The sequence below is a fragment of the Fragaria vesca genome, linkage group LG6, assembly GCF_000184155.1.
Source record: "Fragaria vesca subsp. vesca linkage group LG6, FraVesHawaii_1.0, whole genome shotgun sequence".
NCBI lineage: Eukaryota > Viridiplantae > Streptophyta > Magnoliopsida > Rosales > Rosaceae > Fragaria > Fragaria vesca.
The window spans coordinates 9,733,416-9,754,278 of NC_020496.1; the positions used below are offsets into that span (position 1 = coordinate 9,733,416).

General features: G+C 37.2%; 3 protein-coding genes across 3 annotated transcripts; 1 reads left to right on the forward strand and 2 right to left on the reverse strand.

Moving 5' to 3' along the window:
- The first annotated feature begins 1,150 nt into the window (after positions 1–1,150).
- Positions 1,151–3,816, forward strand: LOC101312842 (ankyrin repeat-containing protein At5g02620-like). Its single transcript, XM_004302754.1, has 3 exons — positions 1,151–1,843; positions 2,123–2,532; positions 2,685–3,816. The coding sequence occupies exons 1-3, from the start codon at positions 1,510–1,512 to the stop codon at positions 3,570–3,572; spliced, it is 1,632 nt and encodes a 543-aa protein (XP_004302802.1). The 5' UTR covers positions 1,151–1,509; the 3' UTR covers positions 3,573–3,816.
- Positions 3,817–6,432: 2,616 nt separating this feature from the next.
- Positions 6,433–7,566, reverse strand: LOC101298922 (probable membrane-associated kinase regulator 4-like). Its single transcript, XM_004305181.1, has 2 exons — positions 6,734–7,566; positions 6,433–6,643 (listed from the first exon to the last, which is right to left on the reverse strand). The coding sequence occupies exons 1-2, from the start codon at positions 7,564–7,566 to the stop codon at positions 6,433–6,435; spliced, it is 1,044 nt and encodes a 347-aa protein (XP_004305229.1).
- Positions 7,567–10,969: 3,403 nt separating this feature from the next.
- On the reverse strand, positions 10,970–19,224 carry LOC101299220. The gene is made up of 18 exons (XM_004305182.1): positions 19,072–19,224; positions 18,780–18,998; positions 18,537–18,632; positions 18,027–18,079; positions 17,743–17,839; positions 17,078–17,151; positions 16,145–16,262; positions 15,493–15,603; positions 15,145–15,221; positions 14,671–14,737; positions 14,045–14,110; positions 13,525–13,632; positions 13,283–13,413; positions 13,031–13,097; positions 12,854–12,918; positions 12,684–12,777; positions 12,303–12,373; positions 10,970–12,179 (listed from the first exon to the last, which is right to left on the reverse strand). The coding sequence occupies exons 1-18, from the start codon at positions 19,222–19,224 to the stop codon at positions 10,970–10,972; spliced, it is 2,877 nt and encodes a 958-aa protein (XP_004305230.1).
- Between the last annotated feature and the right edge of the window lie 1,639 nt (positions 19,225–20,863).

Genomic DNA, 20,863 nt, shown 5'->3' on the forward strand with positions numbered 1-20,863 from the left:
GAGAGAGAGAGAGTTTAGAGTTTGGACATTGTAGACGAGAAATACTAGTCCGTTCTTCTAATAATACTTACGTTTTGTTAAGGTAAAATAAATGTCAAAAGTCAAGAGTCATCATAAATTTCCTGTTTATTACATTATACGGGAACCCATCATACATTATATCATGTGTAAGAGTTGACACGTCTCTTTATCACACCGAAGTATGCTACAGACCTACAGTATGAAGCAAATTTACTGACCATTTTTTATTCCTCAATGTCAAATCACCTAGATTAGTGATACATCCCCATTTTATTATCAAAGATACGATCAAACAACAATTTGAAAATGATGGACATTGAGATGGGTAAGTAAAAAGTGATCAACAAATTTGTATCTGTATGTATGTAAGTAATGTTGAATTTGGACATGTCTTGTCATCTGTGAAATACAATTATGTGATTATCTCGCTCATTATTGGACGAATCTGCGATTTTAACACGAAATAACTATGGAGGACGTTGTTATATCACTTATTTGTATCTATTGGTAAGGCAAAGTTAGTAAAGTCACTCTATTTGGTCTGCACGGAAGAACTACTCTGGTGCATTATTTCCACATTGTGATGCTGACGCGGCGAGATATGAGGACCCATTGTCCAAAACTTGTGAAGAGCTGAATTTGAGGAGGAGGATAGAAGCGAGTGAAATCATTATTGCAAGGAAGCTGGTTTGTTATACAGAGAGCGCAGTAAACCGACCTCTCCATGTTCTTCTTCTAGTGCCCTGTCAACATCGTCTTTTGCAAAGTGTCTTCCACTGGTTCACTGAACTTCAAGTTTTGGGCTTTACCCTTTTTCACATTCTGTTTCATTCTAGTTTCTCTCTGTTTTTTCAAGTGATTGGGTTGTTCATCTCAGTTTCTGAGTTGGGGACAACCAAGAAGCTCCATCTTTTCTGAACGCACAAGCACAAGATCAGTAAGTAGTTCATGCCATGTTGCAAATTCGTTTTCTTATTTGTTAAACAGTAGTGGTTTTGTAGTTTTGTTCTTAGTGGGCAACTATGGTTTTATTGGATGGCTGCACATGCTTGAGTTTCAAACAGTAAACGCGGTTTCAACTTTGTATAGCCTCACACCACTTTTGTTGTTTTCTCTTTGCATTCTTGTAATGAGTAGCAACACTGATTGAAGATGAATATAACAATGCTGATTACATATATTACGAGAGACAAGGAGAGAGGGTAATAGACAGTTTTAGCTTGTATTTTAATACTGGAAATTGTTTTGTTTGGGTGCATAAGATGTCAGGGTGTGTGTAATGGGAATCAAGGAATCAAACCTCCAGATTTCCCACGTGCAAATTCATGGAATCATCTGAATAATCTTATCCTCATCATTCACAGATTGATTTTCTGGTGGTGCTCTTTGCTTGACTTTGATTGAGGCCTTCATATTGAAAAGGGGAAGTCTTATTTGAATTTTAGGGAGGAATTTGGATTGGAGCTCTTTGGGAGTTTTCTCTGAACTATGGAAGCACCTGTGAGGCAGCAAAGCTTCTGTGAGAAGAAGATGACGAAGCAGTTGACAGGGAAGCGGGAAGATGCACCCTTGCATTTGGCAGCAAGAACAGGAAATTTGGGATTGGTGTTAGAGATCATCTCAAATTGTGGGGAGGCAGAGTTGGATGAAGTGTTGATGAAGCAGAATCACTCGGGTGAAATCGCCTTGTATGTGGCGGCTGAGTGTGGCTATGTTGATGTGGTGAAGGAAATGATGAAGTACTGTGATGCTGGTTTAGCTAGTATCAAAGCTAGAAATGGGTTTGATGCATTTCACATTGCTTCCAAGCAAGGCCACTTAGGTAAGTCTATATGGATGTTTCAGGGTTTTGTTACCTTTTATCTATGATATGATTGTTGCCTTGTTGCAATAGTATGTAAACTTGTTTCTTATCTTAACATGATGTTAAAGCTATTCTGGTGAATGCATAAAGTTCATTACCTCATCTTTTCATATGTAATTTATGTAGAAATCTGATTAAATTTGGTAAACCATATGATTGAAATTGGAAATGATCAAATAGCATGTTATATGTGGGGAAAATCTTATTGATAGTCATTGTTTTGTTGCTGTATTTCAGAGGTATTGAAGGTACTCATGGAGGCAATACCAGAACTTTCGATGACGGTTGATCAAACAAACACCACAGCACTGCACACTGCAGCAGCGCAGGGTCACATTGAAGTAGTAAATTTCCTTTTGGAGAATGATTGCCGCTTGGTATCCATAGCACGAAGCAATGCAAAAACTGCCTTTCATTCTGCAGCAAGAAATGGGCATTTAGATGTCATCAAGGCACTCTTGAGAAAAGAACCTGAAACTGCAACGAGGAAGGATAAGAAGGGGCAGACAGCTCTCCATATGGCAGTTAAGGGACAGAATGTTGAGCTGGTGGATGAGCTAGCAAAAGCGGATCCTTCTATGATAAACATGGTGGATAACAAGGGTAACACTGCCTTGCATATAGCAACCCGGAAGGGTAGAGCTCAGGTACTGATAGTTGGTTTTTGAATTTTAGTCTAAAAGAACATTCTTGCAAATATTTCAAGCGACATGGAGTGAGCGTGTACTGTTTTTTATATATATGAATGATCATATCTCATAATATCAAAATAACAAATTCTAGCATTATACTTCTGCAGATTGTTCAGCAGCTGTTGGGTTACAAGGGAATTGCCACGACTATCATTAACAAATCTGGTGAAACTGTTCTTGACACTGCTCAGAAAAATGGGCAATCTGTAATTGCTGCCATTCTAGAAGAGCAAGGCATTCAAAGTGCCAAATCCATGAGACCACCAACCATAATGGCAAACCGAGAGCTCAAACAAACTGTCAGTGACATAAAACATGAGGTGCATGACCAGATCAAGCAAACACGGCATACACGAAAGCAAGTGCATGGTATGGTAAAACGGCTCAGCAAAATGCACTCGGATGGGCTTAACAATGCAATAAACTCCACCACATTTGTGGCTGTCCTCATTGCCACCGTTGCCTTTGCTGCAATTTTCACAGTCCCAGGCCAATACCCCAAAGAAGAGGATAATCTGCCACCTGAATACTCTCCTGGAGAAGCGAACATTGCTCCAAAAGCCGAGTTTATAGTCTTCTTCGTCTTTGATTCTTTTGCACTCTTCATATCTTTGGCTGTAGTGGTGGTTCAAACTTCTATTGTTGTTATAGAGAGGAAGCAAAAAGAGCAGTTGATGTCAATCATAAACAAGCTAATGTGGATGGCTTGTGTGATGGTTTCGGTTGCATTTCTTGCACTGTCTTATGTGATTGTCGGAGAGAAAGAGAAATGGTTGGCTGTTGGAGTAACAGGTATAGGTACAGTGATTTTGGGAATGACATTGGGAACAATGTGTTATTGGATGGTTGTGCAGAGACTTGAGGCTTCAAAACTTCGTAGCAGCACTCGAAGATCATCAATGAGCACTAGGTCACATTCTGGGTCTTTTTCAGTGATGTCAGATTCTGAGCTCATCAACACTGAGTTTAAAAAGAAGAGAGTGTATGCAATTTGATATAGCTCATATTAAGACAAAATGTCTTCGATTGAGCACAGTTACAAGTAGTCAAGTAGCACTTGATCGATGTACCTAACAAGGACAGCCGGTTAAACATGTAACAGCAGAGACTGGTAATGATTTGTATATTGATGAAGGATAAAAACTTGTCACCCAAGTAGTTTGGGTTCTCAGTGTATATGTTGTGACATGAATCAACTTATCAACAACTATGGCATGCCCTCCTGAGTAACTTCCCAAATTCCTGGATCAATTTTTTTGACCCATAATTGTTTCCCAAATCAAACATTCTTCTTCTATGCAAATTCTGAAAGTAACTCTTTCTGGGATATCATCTGCTTAGAAACCAATATCAAAAAATTTATAAAGGTGTTCCTCTTGTTGTTAATTGATACTAAAACAAAACTGCCTTTGTTATAAAGATAATCACTTAAAAGTCCAGATGTGGAATTGAAACAGTGAGTAATAGAGGGAGATCAAAACTGGACCACTATGCTAAACTCTTATGAAGAGAAAAGTGTATGCCATTCCACTTTAAAAGTAGTAAAGGGAACAAATTGTTTGATCTGCACAGGAGTCTGTTTGGTCCTTTCTCCCTCTGTAATCTATTTCTGATTTTATAGGTGGTCATGTAAGTTAGTGAGGACATGAATCAGAATATAAGTGAAAGAAGATGACAATTTACTTGCAGAAAACATTCAGTCTACAAATAGATATCACTGCAAGTAATGAAGATGATGTTGATGCCTTGCATCTCTATTACTGACACTACCACATGCATACATGCTCCACCTCTTTATATTTTTTCTCTTATGCAAACACTCCTATATATTTCCTGTAACAATTAAATTGGAAAATGATGGGTGTTGACTGGATGCAAATTTGATATGATATATATATATTTTTTTTACTACTGGTGAAATTCAATTTAGTATCTCATTTTGAAATCGTTACATTAAACCCTCTGAACCCCAAGTTCAAAAGCATTTTGAAGATTGGGAGCTGAATTGAAATTCACCCAATAAAGTAGTAATTGACCCTTTTTTCTCTTAAGGTTAGATAAGTGAAGTAACTAGTGAAGCATATCACTTCATAGTAGAAGAAAACAACTTTTCCAGTAAATAACTAAATACTGTAAATTACTTCTGTGTTTCTAAAACTGCTCCAAAAAAAAAAAAATACATTATGTACTTTCCAGAACACAACAAGTTTCAATCTCCATTACTGCTACTCATCATCACATACCAACATTTGGTCTTGTGTCTCTACTGGTACTCATCACATATTGGTCTTAAAGTTTCCAGTTGGCCAAGTTTATGATATCAGACCATTTGTATGAGGACCTCTAATTTCTATGATTAAACGTTTTTTTCTCTGGGGTATAGTGGGCATACTGGTCTCAACTGGAAATTATTATCAATAGACAGCCTTCCTCACGTACCCTTAAACCATTCTTGGAAAATGATCGTATTGGTAATTTGTGTTGCCTATGCATTATACCATGTGGTATAGGTACAAATTCATTTGCAAAACTTTCTGGACACACACAAGGAGTATATTTTCTCTTCTTGGAATAGACAAAATGTTAATGGTAGTCAATGGTGGGGATCTATTCCTGAAATACATAAGGTATGAATCTCTTAGTGCTCTACCAATGAGTAATCTACATCATTCTTTTCAGTTACTGCTGTCAAAAAATCTAGCAGACACATTTTCACACAATGAATGCTTAGTCACAATCAAAAAGAACATCAATGGAATGCTGTAGTTCTTGGTCTGGAAAATACCATTTTCAATCTCTTTAATAATAATTCTGGTGTCACATTGCTGTTCCATGTTCTTTTGTTTTGATTCCTGATTTCTAATGCTGTGTATCCTTCCGATGCATGGAATAGTCTTTGGATGCTTTGTAGAGGTAGACAGGGAACATTTTTTTTACCACAATAATTAGAAGTTAAAAAGATTATAATATTTTTCATTGCAGTGAAATTATAAGATTATACTATGAACAGTTTTACTTGTTTTTGGTAATGCAAATTGGGTCATATGATTGGAACTTTTCATTGTTGATTATGAGGTCCATCTGTTTTTGGGAAATTCATGACTTTCAAGGCAGAAAAAGATATATGGATAACATTCATGCAGCAGTGACTGTAAGCCTAGAAAAATATCAGCCACAGTTCTTCTGGGGACATGTAAAACTAAAAGGATGATGATGATGATGATGACGGAAGACATAAAGCCTGGTTCCTTCATTGAGAATCTAGTTTGGGAAGGAAACTTAGCTAGTGCAAGCTAGTTTTCTTGTAGCCAATGCCAATCTCTACCAGAAAGTTTTTGCTCACTTTGCAGAAAAAGGTTTCCATAACTTGGGTGCTTTGTACTATATTTTGAAAACAATAGACTTCACTTTCTCTTTTACCTTTAGAAAAAGAAGCAGAAAATCTTTATATAATTTTGATTGTCAGCAGAAACTCATACTAACATAATTTTAATGTGTTCTTAACAAAAGTTCAAGTAAAATGCTTAAGACATCTTAGAGTGTAGCTGTTGTTACTGTGGAAACAAAGGCAGAAACTTTGAGAATCTTAAGACTTCTTTTTAAACTATTTGGCACACTGAATAATAACAGCAATGTACTATACTAATCAATAAAAATAATCAAACCAAACACTGTTTGATTGAAACTCAAATAGCTACAAAACTTAGAGTTTCTGATTTGAACTGTAAATCCTCTAATGATTGAAGATCTTAGTCTAACAGTGCTGCCTGTACATGTCATATTTCACTAAATGAAGCCCAAACTCAAAGCACAAGCAAGAAACATGATAGTGGGAACCATCTCAAATCCTCAATCCTATAGTGCAATCATGTGTGTCTCTCTCATGGCTTTGGATGTGGCATTGGGCAAATCCTGGTGTCTCTTGACCCCCACAAACTGTCTCTTAACACCCACAATCTGCTGTGACTGTTTGCAGTGAGCAATGGCTCCTTCAATTGAGCTCTCTATCTCAGAATTTGCACTGATACTCCTCTTGAGCAACTGTGAATCTGAGAACCCACTTGAACTAAATGAAAAGGAAGAAGATGAAGAAGAAGAAACAGATGAAGTTGTTGATGAAGACATTGAGTGTTGTTGAAATGCCCCAGAGAATGACTTTCTATGGATCGTGGTGGCATTTTCCTCAGCCATTTCTTTCTCAATGCTCTTCATGAGAGTAGTACTTGAAATCTGATATCTGCCATTGTCAATTTTCCCAAAAGGGTTCTTCTTTGCCATCTTCATGTACTTGTTTAAGTACTCCTTGTTACCTTTTGAGCCATTTTCTGGTTCTGTATTGCTTGCTAACTTGGCTGAGGAGCACTCATGATCTGCACAAGTGGACTTACTAAACAAGGACTTAACATATGCTCTTGAAGCCTTGAGCTTTTGACTCAGAATGGACTGTTTTATCAGCTTAAGCTTTTTGGACCAATTAGATTTTTTTGAAGGATCATCACCAATGAAAACACTCATTTCTTCTGTCCATCCAGAGACATAATCATCAGGGTTTAGCTCACTACTGACCCTGCGAGACTCTGAGGGTGAGATATTGCAGGACCTATCCAATGGGGTACTTGTGTTAGTGTTTGGAGCAGTTCTAGAGCTTTTGATGAAGGGAAGGTTGAAGCTTTGTTCAATGGCTTGTTGGGTTTTGTTATCAAGTTTGGTAGCGTTTGAGGTTTGAAGGATATTTTGAACCATTTGCAAGCGAGGTGGGAGATGAAGTGGAAGGAGTGTTCCTTTGTAGAAGAGCTCATCAGCTGGAGAAGTAGTGGACTGTTTGTCATGGTCAGGAACTGAGGACATTTGGAACTCAAACTCTCTGGTTTGTGGTGGACTAGAGCTAATGGAGTAACAGAAGAAGTTTGAGGAAGAAGAACTTACTTCCATGTCAATGTAGTCTTCATCTGATGTTTGATGATCACTTGAAGCTTGGTTTATGGCCATTCTCATGTGAAGCCTGCTCTCTCTTCTTCTTCTCTTTCTTTCTCTTTGTGTGTTTTGTGTATCTGTGATAATGGTGAAGATGCTTATGGGGAGAAGAGCTTGGTGAGGCAGAGCACCTTTAAAGCAAAGATGTTTTCTAGTTTGAATTGTAATTTTTTAAATAATAGAACCAAAATCTCTCTGATTTTTTCCTTTTCATATCTTGAGTCTTGACTACTACTTCCAAGGACTAGAATACAGAAAGTAAAACTTTTTTCCATACTGTAAAAGCTACAAAACCTAAGCTTCAGATTCTTCATTTCATTTCAAGTTAGGTATCATTGTATCATTTTAGATTTTTATTTGATATTTGTTTCAATAACACCCTTAACCAGATTGATTCTAGCTTGATTCTAACCCAAAAGGCTCAACTTCATCCATAAAACATCATTTTGGACAACACATTAGAAGCACATATTAAATTCCCTTGATCAATTCATCCTGTCCTATAGTTGCATACATTGAATTCAAAGCTCAAACCATCCAAACAAATAATGGGTGACATATGTGGAACAGTCCCATCTATGTGTTCTCTTATTCTACATCCACTCTTATCAACTATCATGTACCATGAACTTGGATCTTTAGAATGTCTGAGCAGAAGGCTTTACACTCTTCCACAGTTCCACTAACTATAAAAGATGTCGACAGAGCAGTGCTGCTGTTTTTATTGTGAGTTTCAATGTAAGTAACATACCCTGTTGGCCTATCTTATGGAACAGTGTTGAGAAAGTGAAATTACATAGGACCAAAGAAAAATCTCAGCTAGAATCTAATCTGAAGTTCATGATATGCACTGCTTCCTGTTCAGTTAACTGAATAGATTGAACCCATATTTTATGTTCTAGGATAAAGACCATATTTTAACTGAATATATCTAAGATCTAGGAAACGATAGAATTCAGTAGGAGTGTATAATTTGGTTTTCTGACCCCTTTTTTTTTAATGAGCATGCCTTGGTTTGGATTATAGGAACAAACCTCTATTCAAAATAATGCAGCATATGTTTAGAAGCATATGCCAATTCCATATGTAATTTTGTGATACTTCTGCAACTCTCCACTATCCTCCCTGCAACCAAAGATTTGAATTTGAAAAATATATACAAAAATCCGACCCTTTTTTTTTTTTTTAGTTTTTCTTATTTTTGTTTTGGGGGAAAACCCCACTTCTCGAATTGTGGTTTTCTGCACTCTCAGTATTCTATAATCATGGGAAAGGAGACCCAGACTTTTCCTTTTGAGTTCATTTTCTTTTTCTTGAGAAACAAGAGAAGAAAAATTTATTGCATGTCTCCAAATCTAACATGGGCTATCATCATTTGTATTAAGGTTTGTGTATTGGTGTCCTTAGTCTGACCTAGTCAAAATGTTGGAAAGATTTAGATTCCATGACAAACCTTTCAGTATTGTTGTAAAGCTTCAATTGTTGACCTCACTAGAACAAATCCACATGTCCATTTCTTAAGCAGAAACATTTCAGAACAAAAATTCCATCTGCTTCAAGTACAATTGACTTGAATCGTGGTTCGGCTTGTTAACAAAATGATCTATGCTCTATTCATAATGACATAATACTCGTTTTCATGAAAATACACGGTTAAAATCTGTCATTGCAGAAAATGGGGTGAACAAACAGGTTTACTCATCGTTTTTCTATATAATACTAAGAAAATTTGTGTATCGTGTGTTGTTAATTAGGTGTGTCGCATGTCTAGTCTAACATTTACCATCCTTGGCTATTTGAGTTCCCCTTTTTATTTGTTTTCATTTTCTTGTAAATAATACTTATTTGGGAATGGAATTGGAGCCATGGAGAGCATTCTCTGCAGCCTATGCCCATAAAAAAGAACAATAGCAGTGGAAGCTCACTGCCGGCAATGGTAGCAACCACGTGCCTACACGAGACGGAGGAAGAGGTCACGTGATTCTATTCTGATGAGATGCTGGAGAAAATGAGTAGTGGTATATATATACTGAACACATGCATGATTGATCACATTATAGCTCCCATGCTCTCTGCATAATTGGGACTCCATGAAACTGATATGTATGTGTCATTGCAGAGAGTTAAAGTAAGCTCCTGGCAATTCCCACTAGGTTTTCCACTTTTATAAGGTCCTCTTCTCTATTTATCCAAGTAGGCTAGGCATGTCTCAAATGGTACATAACTTCACTTATCACGTTTGAGAACTCCGGCACCTTCGAACATGTTTTGCCGACGAGCGCAGCCGTCGTATAGAACCTTCTCATGAAGCGTGCTGCTTGAAACATTGGTTCAGAGTTTAAGAGTTACTCATACTAGAATACAGATACTAATGCATAAATACTGCATGAAAATGAAATAACAGACAATTTCAATTTCTACTAGAGAGAGAGAGAGGAAAAAAAAAGAAAAAGAAAGATAGAACAGTCAGGGCCGGACCTGGGCCAAAGTGGGCTAGCTTGGGCCAATGACCTACCAGATTTTTAGAAATGTATTGCTTTGTAAAAGTCTCGTAAAAAAATTTCAATGTACTGGCCAAAATATTTGATTAGTGGCGGTCTCCTGGTTATGATTTTAACTCACGATACGTTAACCGTAACATTTGAATTGTTTATTCGATAAAAAAAAAAAGTTCAATGAGAATTTACATCCAAAGTGTCTACAGATAATTTATAATTCTAATTCAGTACAATCTTTTCTTTCTTTGGATAATGTTTTTTCAGTATATCTAACTGTAAAATTATATTTCCCTTGATCGAAACTGATTACAAAGCTTACATAATATAGGCTAGTGTGTTTGACATTTACAGAAGGAAATAAGGAATAGTAATGCCTATAATTACAGAATCAAAACTATCCAAAACTATACATAAGTTAGGACTCAATTCTGAATAATGGAGGAAATCACTCTTGTGATTGAATCTGAGATTGAGTGAATCAATCTCTTAATTGAGGCTGTGAATGTAAAATTATATTTCCCTTGATCGAAACTGATTACAAAGCTTACATAATATAGGCTAGTGTGTTTGACATTTACAGAAGGAAATAAGGAATAGTAATGCCTATAATTACAGAATACAAAACTATACCAAAACTATACATAAGTTAGGACTCAATTCTGAATAATGGAGGAAATCACTCTTGTGATTGAATCTGAGATTGAGTGAATCAATCTCTTAATTGAGGCTGTGAATGTGCTCCAATACTAACTCGCTCAAGTATTTTACACTTTGTACTTGATGACAAACCTATACGAGTCTTGCTCATAACATTGCATCTTTTAACTAGATGTGATCTGATTTTCGCAAAGTTTGTTTTCAGTGTCAATCATTCAGAGTCTTGTGCTAAAATCAAAAGGTGCCCATATGCAGCAGCCATCTTATGCATTAGGCCTATTTTTCCTACTGGTTAACAGTGGTGTCGTCCTTGGGAGGAGCAGCAGTGTTGTTTCCTTGGTAGGAACGGCAGTGGTGGTTGCGCTGGCATGAGCAGCAGCGTTTACTTGAGAAGGAGCAGTAGTGGTGTTTTCCTTGGCAGAAGCAGTAGTGGTGTTTTCCCTGTTTGGATCAACAGTGGTGTTTTCACTGGCATGAGCAGAAGCGTTTACTTGAGAAGGAGGGGTGGTGTTCTCGTTTGCATTAGCAGTGGCGTTTTCGTTGGCAGGAGCAGTGGTGACTTCCTTAGCGGGAGCAGTGGTGTTTTCTTGGGCCGGAGTAGTGGTGATATCTTTAGAAGGAGGAACAGTGGTGATCTCCTTAACAACAGCAGTGATGTTTTCTTGGGCCGGAGCAGGGGTGATTTCTTTAGCGGGGACTGTGGTGATCTCCTTAACAGGAGCAGTGATCTTTTCTTCGGCCGGAGCAGTGGTGATTTCCTTAGCAGGAGCAGTGGTGCATTCTTTGGAAGGAGTAGCAGTGGTGTTTTCCTTAGCAGGAGCAAGGGTGTTTTCTTTGGAAGGAGCAGTGGCATTTTCTTGGGGAAGAGCAACAGTGGTGTTTTCTTTGGAAGGAGGAGTAGTGGTGATATCTTTGGAAGGGGGAGCTGTGGTGATTTCCTTAGCAAGAGCAGTCGTGATATCTTTGGAAGGAGCAGTGGTGTTTTCTTTGGCAGAAGCAGTGGTGATTTCTTTAGCAGGAGAAGGGGTGTCTACTGACTTTTCAAGTTCATCAAACACCCAATCAGTAATCTCAAATTCTGCTGAGCCTTCTCTGCTCTCAATATCAAGTCCTCGATATAACTTGGCTTCTACCTTTGGCTCTGATTTCTTCTCCTCCTTATCCGAGGAAGAGTGAGGAGACCTAGTAGCCAGAGGTGGATCTAATTTTACTGACTCTTCATTTTGATCTAGTTTCTTCTCCTTCTTAAACAACGAAGATTTGGATGAACCGTCCCGTTTGAAAAATGGAGTCCTGATTCCCAATGGTGAGGTAGAGGTAGGAGTTGGACTTAAAAACGGCCCATCACTAGGTGGTGTGTCTGGTTTTCGTGGTGAAGCTTCAATTACCAATACAGGTCTTTCAATGGAGTCAAACTCATCTTTTATGTTCTTGAGGTCATTGAAGAGCTCTTTGACCTTCTGGCCATCTTTCCTGCATGTGTCCATGTTAAGGCAGTGATGTTCATATTATAAACTTTGGCAGATGGAGATATGATGCTCATGCTATGAACTATGACGATAGAGGAATGATAGCGGATGTAGCAGATATGAGTACCTGTAGATGCCTTCATTTTGAACATAGAATTGCCTCTTCATGGTGTCTACTACACTCAAGGTGGTCAATAACTGACAAAGACAGGAAGAAGAGGTTGAGGATTATTAGTTCCTTATTTACCAAGAAAAAAAAAGGAACAGAAACAGAAGCCCCAGTTCCTTGCAGGAAAAGGGGGGAAAATATTAATGTCATATTCTGAGTGACAAAACAATATTTCTACCGATTTTCAATGTTCTGTAGAAAACTTTAAAGCAGAAACACTGAAGATAAACAAGGTTATGCAAACTTGCATATAGAGGAAATGATGAAATAGTCACAACGTACACACTAAAACTACTAAAGACAATAATGCATAACAAGGGGAAGAAGACTTGAGCACACCTTGGCTTCCACATCCAGATATTCCTCTTCAATATTTTTCCTAGGGTTACTTCTGCTTGAACTTCCATCATCTTTACCGAGTGGTATACTTGAACTGGTGTAAGTAAAACATTAGCGGCTTCATATAAATGTGTAACAAAAATAAATAAATAAATGATTAAGAAAAATACCCTTCAGTTAAACGCATTCTCTCCACAAGATTCCTGATACAAGTGATGGATGAACGCAAGCTTTCCTAATAGTATCAGGCACATCGATAGGAAAGTCAAAAGGAGATCATAGTTAAGGTTACCAAAGTATACGAGATGATACTACAGAGGAACTCTATGAAAAAAACTAGCTATTACCTTATAAGTAGAGAGAAGATGGATTACCAAGTTCACAAAATAGCCTCCATATTTCTCCAGTTCCTCACTAAAACAAGTATAACCAATTATCATTTTATTAGAATAACTATATACAATATGGTTAGACAAAGAAGACAAAATAGAGTAAATTTATATGATATTAATTAAGCTCCAAATTTTGAGAATACAATTCCAAAGTGAAACATTGGCATCACAGTAATTTGCTGATCAGTGTAAATCAGAACTACATACTTGACCTGCTTCTCCTTTTTCTCTGTGTATGATGCCTGGAGAACCCAGGTATCTTCCAAAAAACAAATCCAGGTATTGACAACATCAACTTCTGCTCTACATGAATCAATGGATCGTGAAAGTTCATCTTCCTGTGTTTAAAACACAGAAAACAGTAGTCAAAGTGTCTGTAGAAAACAATAACAGCAGTTGAAAACTTTTCTTCACCAATGTTTCAAGACTAGGCAACATAAAATCAATACCTTTGATTTTAAGTGTACAATAATCTGATTACTTGCTTCATCAAATTGTTCTCTTTCTTCTCTCGCATTGTGAAGGCGCCCACGAAGAACATTCAATGAGATAATGACCTATAAAATGTTCAGCAGTTCCAGCAAAAGATAAGTAAAAAACAAACCAGATCACTGATTGTCAGACTACAGAATTGACATGAACAAAATTTGTTATAACCTCTACTGATGTTCACAAAAGACCCATAAAACGACATTACGCATACACACATCAATGAACTTGTAGTTGCTTAAACGTCACAGCAAGGGGATCCTCCAATGATCAAAATAAGTCTTGCACAGATAATAGAAAAATGTAAAGAATACGCACTAAGGGGGATCATCAATATGGATTTCATATAACAGTTGATAGAAGCTGAGAAGTTAGGCTAAACTCAGTTAAATCCAATTAATCAGAAGTTGCAGTGACTCCAATGTATATATGTACAGTACTATATCATACAAGAAGGACTTGAAGGAATCAAGAGGGAACCTTCTTCAGTGCTTCTTGGAGTTCTTCTCTTTGCCTCTCCGTTTGAGCAATCTCTGCCACCAAATCCTGAAAGATGCCAACGTACTATAATTTGTGTCGCAGCAGCAAAATGGACACAGCCCCACAATAACACTAAGTGGTAAAGAAAATGGGATATAGGTTTTATATAATCTTTATTCAACTTAACAGCCAATAAATAAATAAACATTAAAGTATCAAGTCTGTAAAGTATATTGCAGGAGATAGTGGGGCTTTTAACATATATTGTGTGCATTAGGAAAACTCCTGATGAGATACTGTGCAGTATTTACTTATGCATCAACAGATTGACACAATGCCACCAACAATAAGATTAACCTAAGATTAATCATAAAAAATAAGGGGGGAAATTTAAATGTAAGGTGCAAATGTATCATGATTACGTTTAAAAGGAGCATATACGTCAAATGCTAAAGCAAGTGAATCGCATCTCTTTAAATTTGATTTACAAATATAGAGTATATACTCATGAGGTGCAAATTTATTATTTAAGCTTTCCATTCCTTAAACTCATGTAGCTTATCGACTTGCAAAATATCTGTAATAGAAAGAGATCCTTAATTGGACAGATATCTTTAGAGGCGTACCTTCTCAAGTTGGCTTACTTCATTAGCTTTAGCTACACGAAAGTTAAGTGCTTCTTCTTTCTGATATCTGCTTGAAGTAATGAATAAAAGAATAAAATCAAATTTATCAATGTCGAACGAAATCCAGACTAAGAAAACATCAGTATGGCCAATCAGATATCTTATTGAAGATGCATAGAAGTGCAACCAATCCTGAACTAGCCTAAAAGTTCATGAATATAACTGATAATAGTACTCAACACCATATTTGATAGCAGAACCCTATAAATCAATCTTCCCTTTAAAGTTCATCTAAAAATATGCACATATGTTTTTTCAAATAAAGAAAGTAACAAATATACTCGTTTGAACTTACTGCTCTTGGAAAACCAAAAAAAAAAAAACTCTAATACTCTTGGACACACTTATCTTCTGAGAAAAAAAGCCACGTAGAAACTGGCAATATGTTTTAACTTTCAAGAGACTGTTTCAAACCTGTGGTCCAAAATGCGCTTTTCTGCCTGTGAGGTAGAATTAGCAAGAGATTCTGATAATACTTTCAATTTCTCAACCTGCAATTTTAAAAGGAGAGATCAATAGTAATTTGAACAAAAAAAAAGAAAGAAAAAGATTGTTCATTATTAACTAAGCACATGCTTGCCCCTCGAAGAAATCACTTAGTTTCCATAAATGAAAAAAGTACAACACTTAAATTAACTTTTTATAAGTTTAATTCAAATTTTGTATCTTTCTATTTAATTAGCACCATGTTTCTCCATTGCAACCAAGAATGCTTGTTCCAATGCCCTTTTACTGGAGATCTGATATGACAACAAATTGTACCTTTTCAGTGTGCAGCTCAGGTGAATCCCCATTGCTCAAGGATTTCTTCTTTAGTAACAGTGACTCTAACCGGGAACATAATTGAATTTCTACGAGCGCTGCTTTTAAATTCTGCAAGGAAATTAGAGCTTTCAGCTTGGTGAGTCCTATACAATTAAGTATCACAACTCCTTTAAAAAGTTAAATAAGAATTAAATTCATATCAACACAACTGTATCAGGTACAAGTATCACTATTGGTCTGATTTAGCTGCCAGAAGCATACAGGAGTTTAGCACAGCTGACCCCAAAGACTCCGTTTACTTTTTTGCCTTCAATGAAAATTTATCCGAGACCATTCTTGAGAAAACTGATTGAACATGGTCCCAATTCAAGTAGAAGGACTAACAGAAGTGCTTAGTTGTGAATAAAGAGATAAAATATAGCAAGTGAACATGTATGTTGTGTCTTTTTTGATGTGATAAATGGAAGAACCAAACATTAAATGGTTATTACAGAGGCATAGAAAAATCGAAAGACAAATTAGAACAAGATGCACAGACAAAAAGCTAAAAGGGAAATACAGTTGGATACATGTATAAAATAGTTCCTAAAATTTGTGCAATACGGATCTGTTTATATGCGCATTAGCCTATGCATGAAGATTTAGATACCTCTACCGTTGCATCTCTTTCTGTCTCAGATGAATTGTTATAACTTTCACTTAAAGGCTGCTGTAGTGCCATTAGTTTATCAAGTTCTTCCCTTATGCTGCAGGCTTCAGCATCTATTCTGAGAGCATAGGTCATAAAACCACAAGCAAAAGATTAGGCGAAAGTTGACCAGAGCATATACTGCACTCAAATATAAATGCATACCATTTAAGAATTAAAACATATAGCTGGAATTGTCAAGAATTCGTTAAAACAAGGTCAAATAGAGGTATTGAAACAAAGTTATATGTATAGTTGTATACACTATATCCCATACTGAAGAACATAATAGCTAACCATAGAGAAAGGAGAAAGCTATTAGAGGTCTGTAAAGAAAACTATGTTATCATGCTAAGAATTGATAATCTAAAACATGAATCAGTTCCATTCCCACACACAGTGCTGGGAATTTCATTAATCGATTCCAAGTTATTGTGAAAGTCATACTTAACTAGTTTGGACTTTCATATTCATAAGCCTGAATTCCCACATTCACCCACCAACACTATTTAGAGTTTCATCAATTAAAATCATGAATTCCCAAAACCATGGACGTGCACACTACTTGGAGTTTCATCAATCAAGTCCAGACAGTTGTGAAGTCATACTTAACAACTTTCAGAGTTCCATTAGTCCAAAGCATGATTATTTCACATTCTTACACATATAGAGAGCAGTATATATACATACTTTTGAAAGCACAGTTCTAGTTCATCAGACATGAAACAGTCTCTTTGATATATTTAAAAACTACCACTCTATATACATGAAAAGACACAAATTTGACTTCTGTAGCCATAAATAGGATAACAGAACAGCTATTTTCATCCAGAATATCATATAGCGCACACAACATTTAGCTTATAAAAAGACAAAACAAGTTTCATCGACCACCTTGTGAGATCAGCATTTATTTTAAGCCCTGAAATTGCATTTTGAGCCAACTGGAGCAATTCTTCTCGCTTTATCTGGAAACAGAGTTTTAAAAAGGAGGAAAGAAAAGAGGAAGGATGAATCTGTTAAAAACTCAAATCTTTATTCACAACAACATTGAAAAAATGTAATGCTGTTGTCAATAACGGTTGGAGAAATGATGTAATTTCTCAGCAGCTATAACGTAAAACTGATAATTAACTAACAGACATGCAGCAAAAGAAAGTGTTATGCCATATGGGAGATGGCATGCATCTCAATTTACTGAGCAAGAAACAGAGTTATGTGCTGGTAACCTAAGCCTCAAATGATAAATATATGTAACTCTGAATAAGAAGCAACTCAATAGATATGTAGAATGTACTTCTAAACTGAGACTTGAAGATCTCAACAACAAAATAGCCTGTAGCTCCATAATCATAAAGAACCAGACAATTGCAGCACACTGGAAAACTTAAATGTCCAAACAGCTCAAGTACATGTCAGGTCGTGAGCTTTATAGAGCCCCAACTCGATCAAAGCTGAAAATATAGGGCCCTTTTTTATCTTTAACATTGTTAATATTTAGAGGCAACTTTAACTGTACTCATGTAAGGCATACTGAACTGATACAACCCTATCCTTACCAGTACTTCATCTTGGTAGAATGAAAGTGCTTTTGCCAAATTCTGTACACTGCTCATCACTACACCATGTACTTCCCTTCCTCCTGTAAGACAGAGCCTGTGTATAACCATACCATAAGGAAGTTCACAAGTATTCAAAATATTATCATCGAGAACATCAATTTTATGCATGTATACTATATTCTTTCTTAAATAGTTGTTTGGTAATTGAACACAATTGGGACCTAACATATCCCAAAGGAGGGGCAATGAACCATTATGAGAAGTGGACTGAGAAAAATCACCCATATATCTCCAGAAGTAGTGAAACTTCTTCCTCAGTTGGTTCTTCAAGAATCTGAGTCATACAAAAGAGTTAACCTGCGGTTAAACTCCATGGATCAGCAAATTCAAAGCTTACCCAATGTGTGCAGAATGAAAGAAAAACTGAAGGCAAAGCTGAAAGAAAAATGTACATTGTCAAATTCTAGAACTTAACTGATAACTTTAATCAGTAACAACCAGTTCATTTCAGTTTTTTGTCTACAGTTCAAGAAGATTTCCTCGCTACTCAAGTTAACATGCAACTATTATTCAAGCGGAAGTTCCATTCATTTATAATAATATGATCATGTTCCCTATTCACTCGTCATATTATACACTACGCATCTAGCCTTGTGGTCAAATGTTAAAGCAGCAAAACACCTAAACCACGGCTGAATACTAAGAAATGATACAGACAATGATCCATTATCAGCATTTATCTATAGCAAAAGATGGTATAATGCATCTGGAAAGCATTATTCTAAACTTACCATGGACAATGTTATGCCTTCAAGAGCTTGGCTATGGAGAAAGACATCGCGAAATGTTTTCGGTTCATCACCCATATCAGCGTCAACATAATAAACCTGTCCCAAACAGTAACACACAAATATCACAAAGAGAGCTACACTAACCACAAAACTATTCAAAAAAATAATTCATATATCTCATACATAACATAATATAACATGACTGAAAGTTATCAACGTCTAGAGTGCAGGGGGTTTACGCACCAGGGTAGGTCTTTTCGGGGAATCAGAGTTTTCATCGGACATGATGTGATCTTCAGAGTTCCTTTCCTGATAATTGTAAATGGCAGTCAATCTCTCAATTTCTTTAAGAGCAACCAACCACCTTCGCAAGAGCTGAACTCTCTCTATCCCTCTACACGAAACCGACACTTCCTCCAATCTTTTCACAGTATGCTTAAAGCTCTGTAAATTCCGCGGACCCTGTTTCCAACGTGCAAATGATGAAACTGAAATGGCACATAAAATGTCAGACAAAATGGTTAGGAAATGTTACAATGCGGTCAGGGAGGATAAGTTTGGCTCCACCGGCGACGGCATTGCCTGCATGGAGGACGACGGTGTCGGCGTAGTTACGAACGGTGCGAGTGAGGCTCTTGCCGGCCCCTGCTTCTACGGCCAAGTTCACCGCATTTCTTAACCACGACATGTCATCCGCTGCGGAATTTGAATGATGTTACAGAATGAGGTCTGTGTAAAATGTTAGAGATGGGACAGCGGAGGAAGAAGGAGAAGGGTTTCTTGGAGCATTGAGAGGTTTGCGGGCTTTTGTTTCCCCTTTGGTTTTTGCAATTATGGGCGCGCAGGACTTCTCGGCAGATTGAGCGCTTACATATCACCACGATGTCAGAAATATTATTCGATTGGTAGATCAATCGTGGGACATCGAAATTATTTTTATTTTACCTCTTAAAAGTCTTCAAATTTTTTTACTCTAAATAAACGGTTAGATTACATGCCTATGGGAATTTAAAAATAGGGAAAATATTCATTTAGTACTAATTTAAACCCCTCATTTCTCATTTCAATGACAATCTTTTTCATAAGCCCATTTCAATATGAAGTAACATTTTTTATGCCCAAATGCATAAATCTTTACTAAAATCTTAACATACTATATTATTTTAAGACTATTTTACCCTCACTTCTTAAATATGCATAGAGATAGAGAGAGAGAGAGAAAATGCAACAGATAAAAGACTTTGCCGAAGCCTCACCGTTCTCCAGTCACCGACTGTCGGATTCCGATCACCAGTTGCCGGATTTTTTCCAGCAGCCGGATTCCGGTCACCGGTTGCCGGATTTTTTCCGGTCGCCGGATTCCGGTCACCAACCCCTAGTAACTCAGATTTTCTCCGGTCGTCGGATTTCGGTAACCAATAACTCGGTTACTGACCCCCAGTAACTCAATTACTAATCCCCAATAATCAGTTACTGACCCCCAATACTGACTTCCAATAATCAGTTACTGACCCCCAGTAACTCAGTTACTGACCCCTATAATCAGTTACTGACCCCTAATAATCTACTTATTTAAGCTTAATGTAATAGAAAATAAGAAATACCAGAAAATAATCAAGTATTTACCATAATAATCAAATTACTGACCTCCAATAACTTGATTATTGACCCCTAATAATAGTTACTAACCCTTAGTAATCACCCCCAAATTGATATTTTCATATAGATAAGGCTCTAAATGTAAACAATTTCATCCAAATAAACAAAACATAAGTACACAAAATGCATACACGCAAAGAAACGTTGCTCTGAGCTCTTCGAAAAAAGAAAAAAAAAGTTTACTCTGGGCACCCAACCGGAACTTCGTCCTCCTCTAAAGCATAGACTCAGTCTTTGAGGCTCAGCCTGCTCTTGCTGCTCCTGAGTTTGGTGCTACTTGATTCTCAAATCCTCCTCTCTTTGCCTCGCCGACGAAGCTTGACCATTCGCCTTAAATTCCGGCACACCACTTGGATCTCAACCAGCCAGTCGTTGAAGTCTTTCATCACCTTGATTTCTGTGAACCACCAAATCTTCTTCTCCAGCATGTGCTTGATCTTAGACGACGACGTTTTTTCCAAGAAGACAACCAAATCTGGAGGTTACAACGGAGGAGGCGGCCAAACAAGTCGGGGTCGCGGCAAAGGACTCCAACTGGTGAAGACGACGACGTCTCCATCTCCTCGGCCGGAGTTGATGGCAGCGGTTACTGGTGACGAGAAAGACAGAGATAAGAGCGCCGATCTGGTAGAGGCGGAGCCGTGGGTGTGCGCCTCTCGTACACCGGT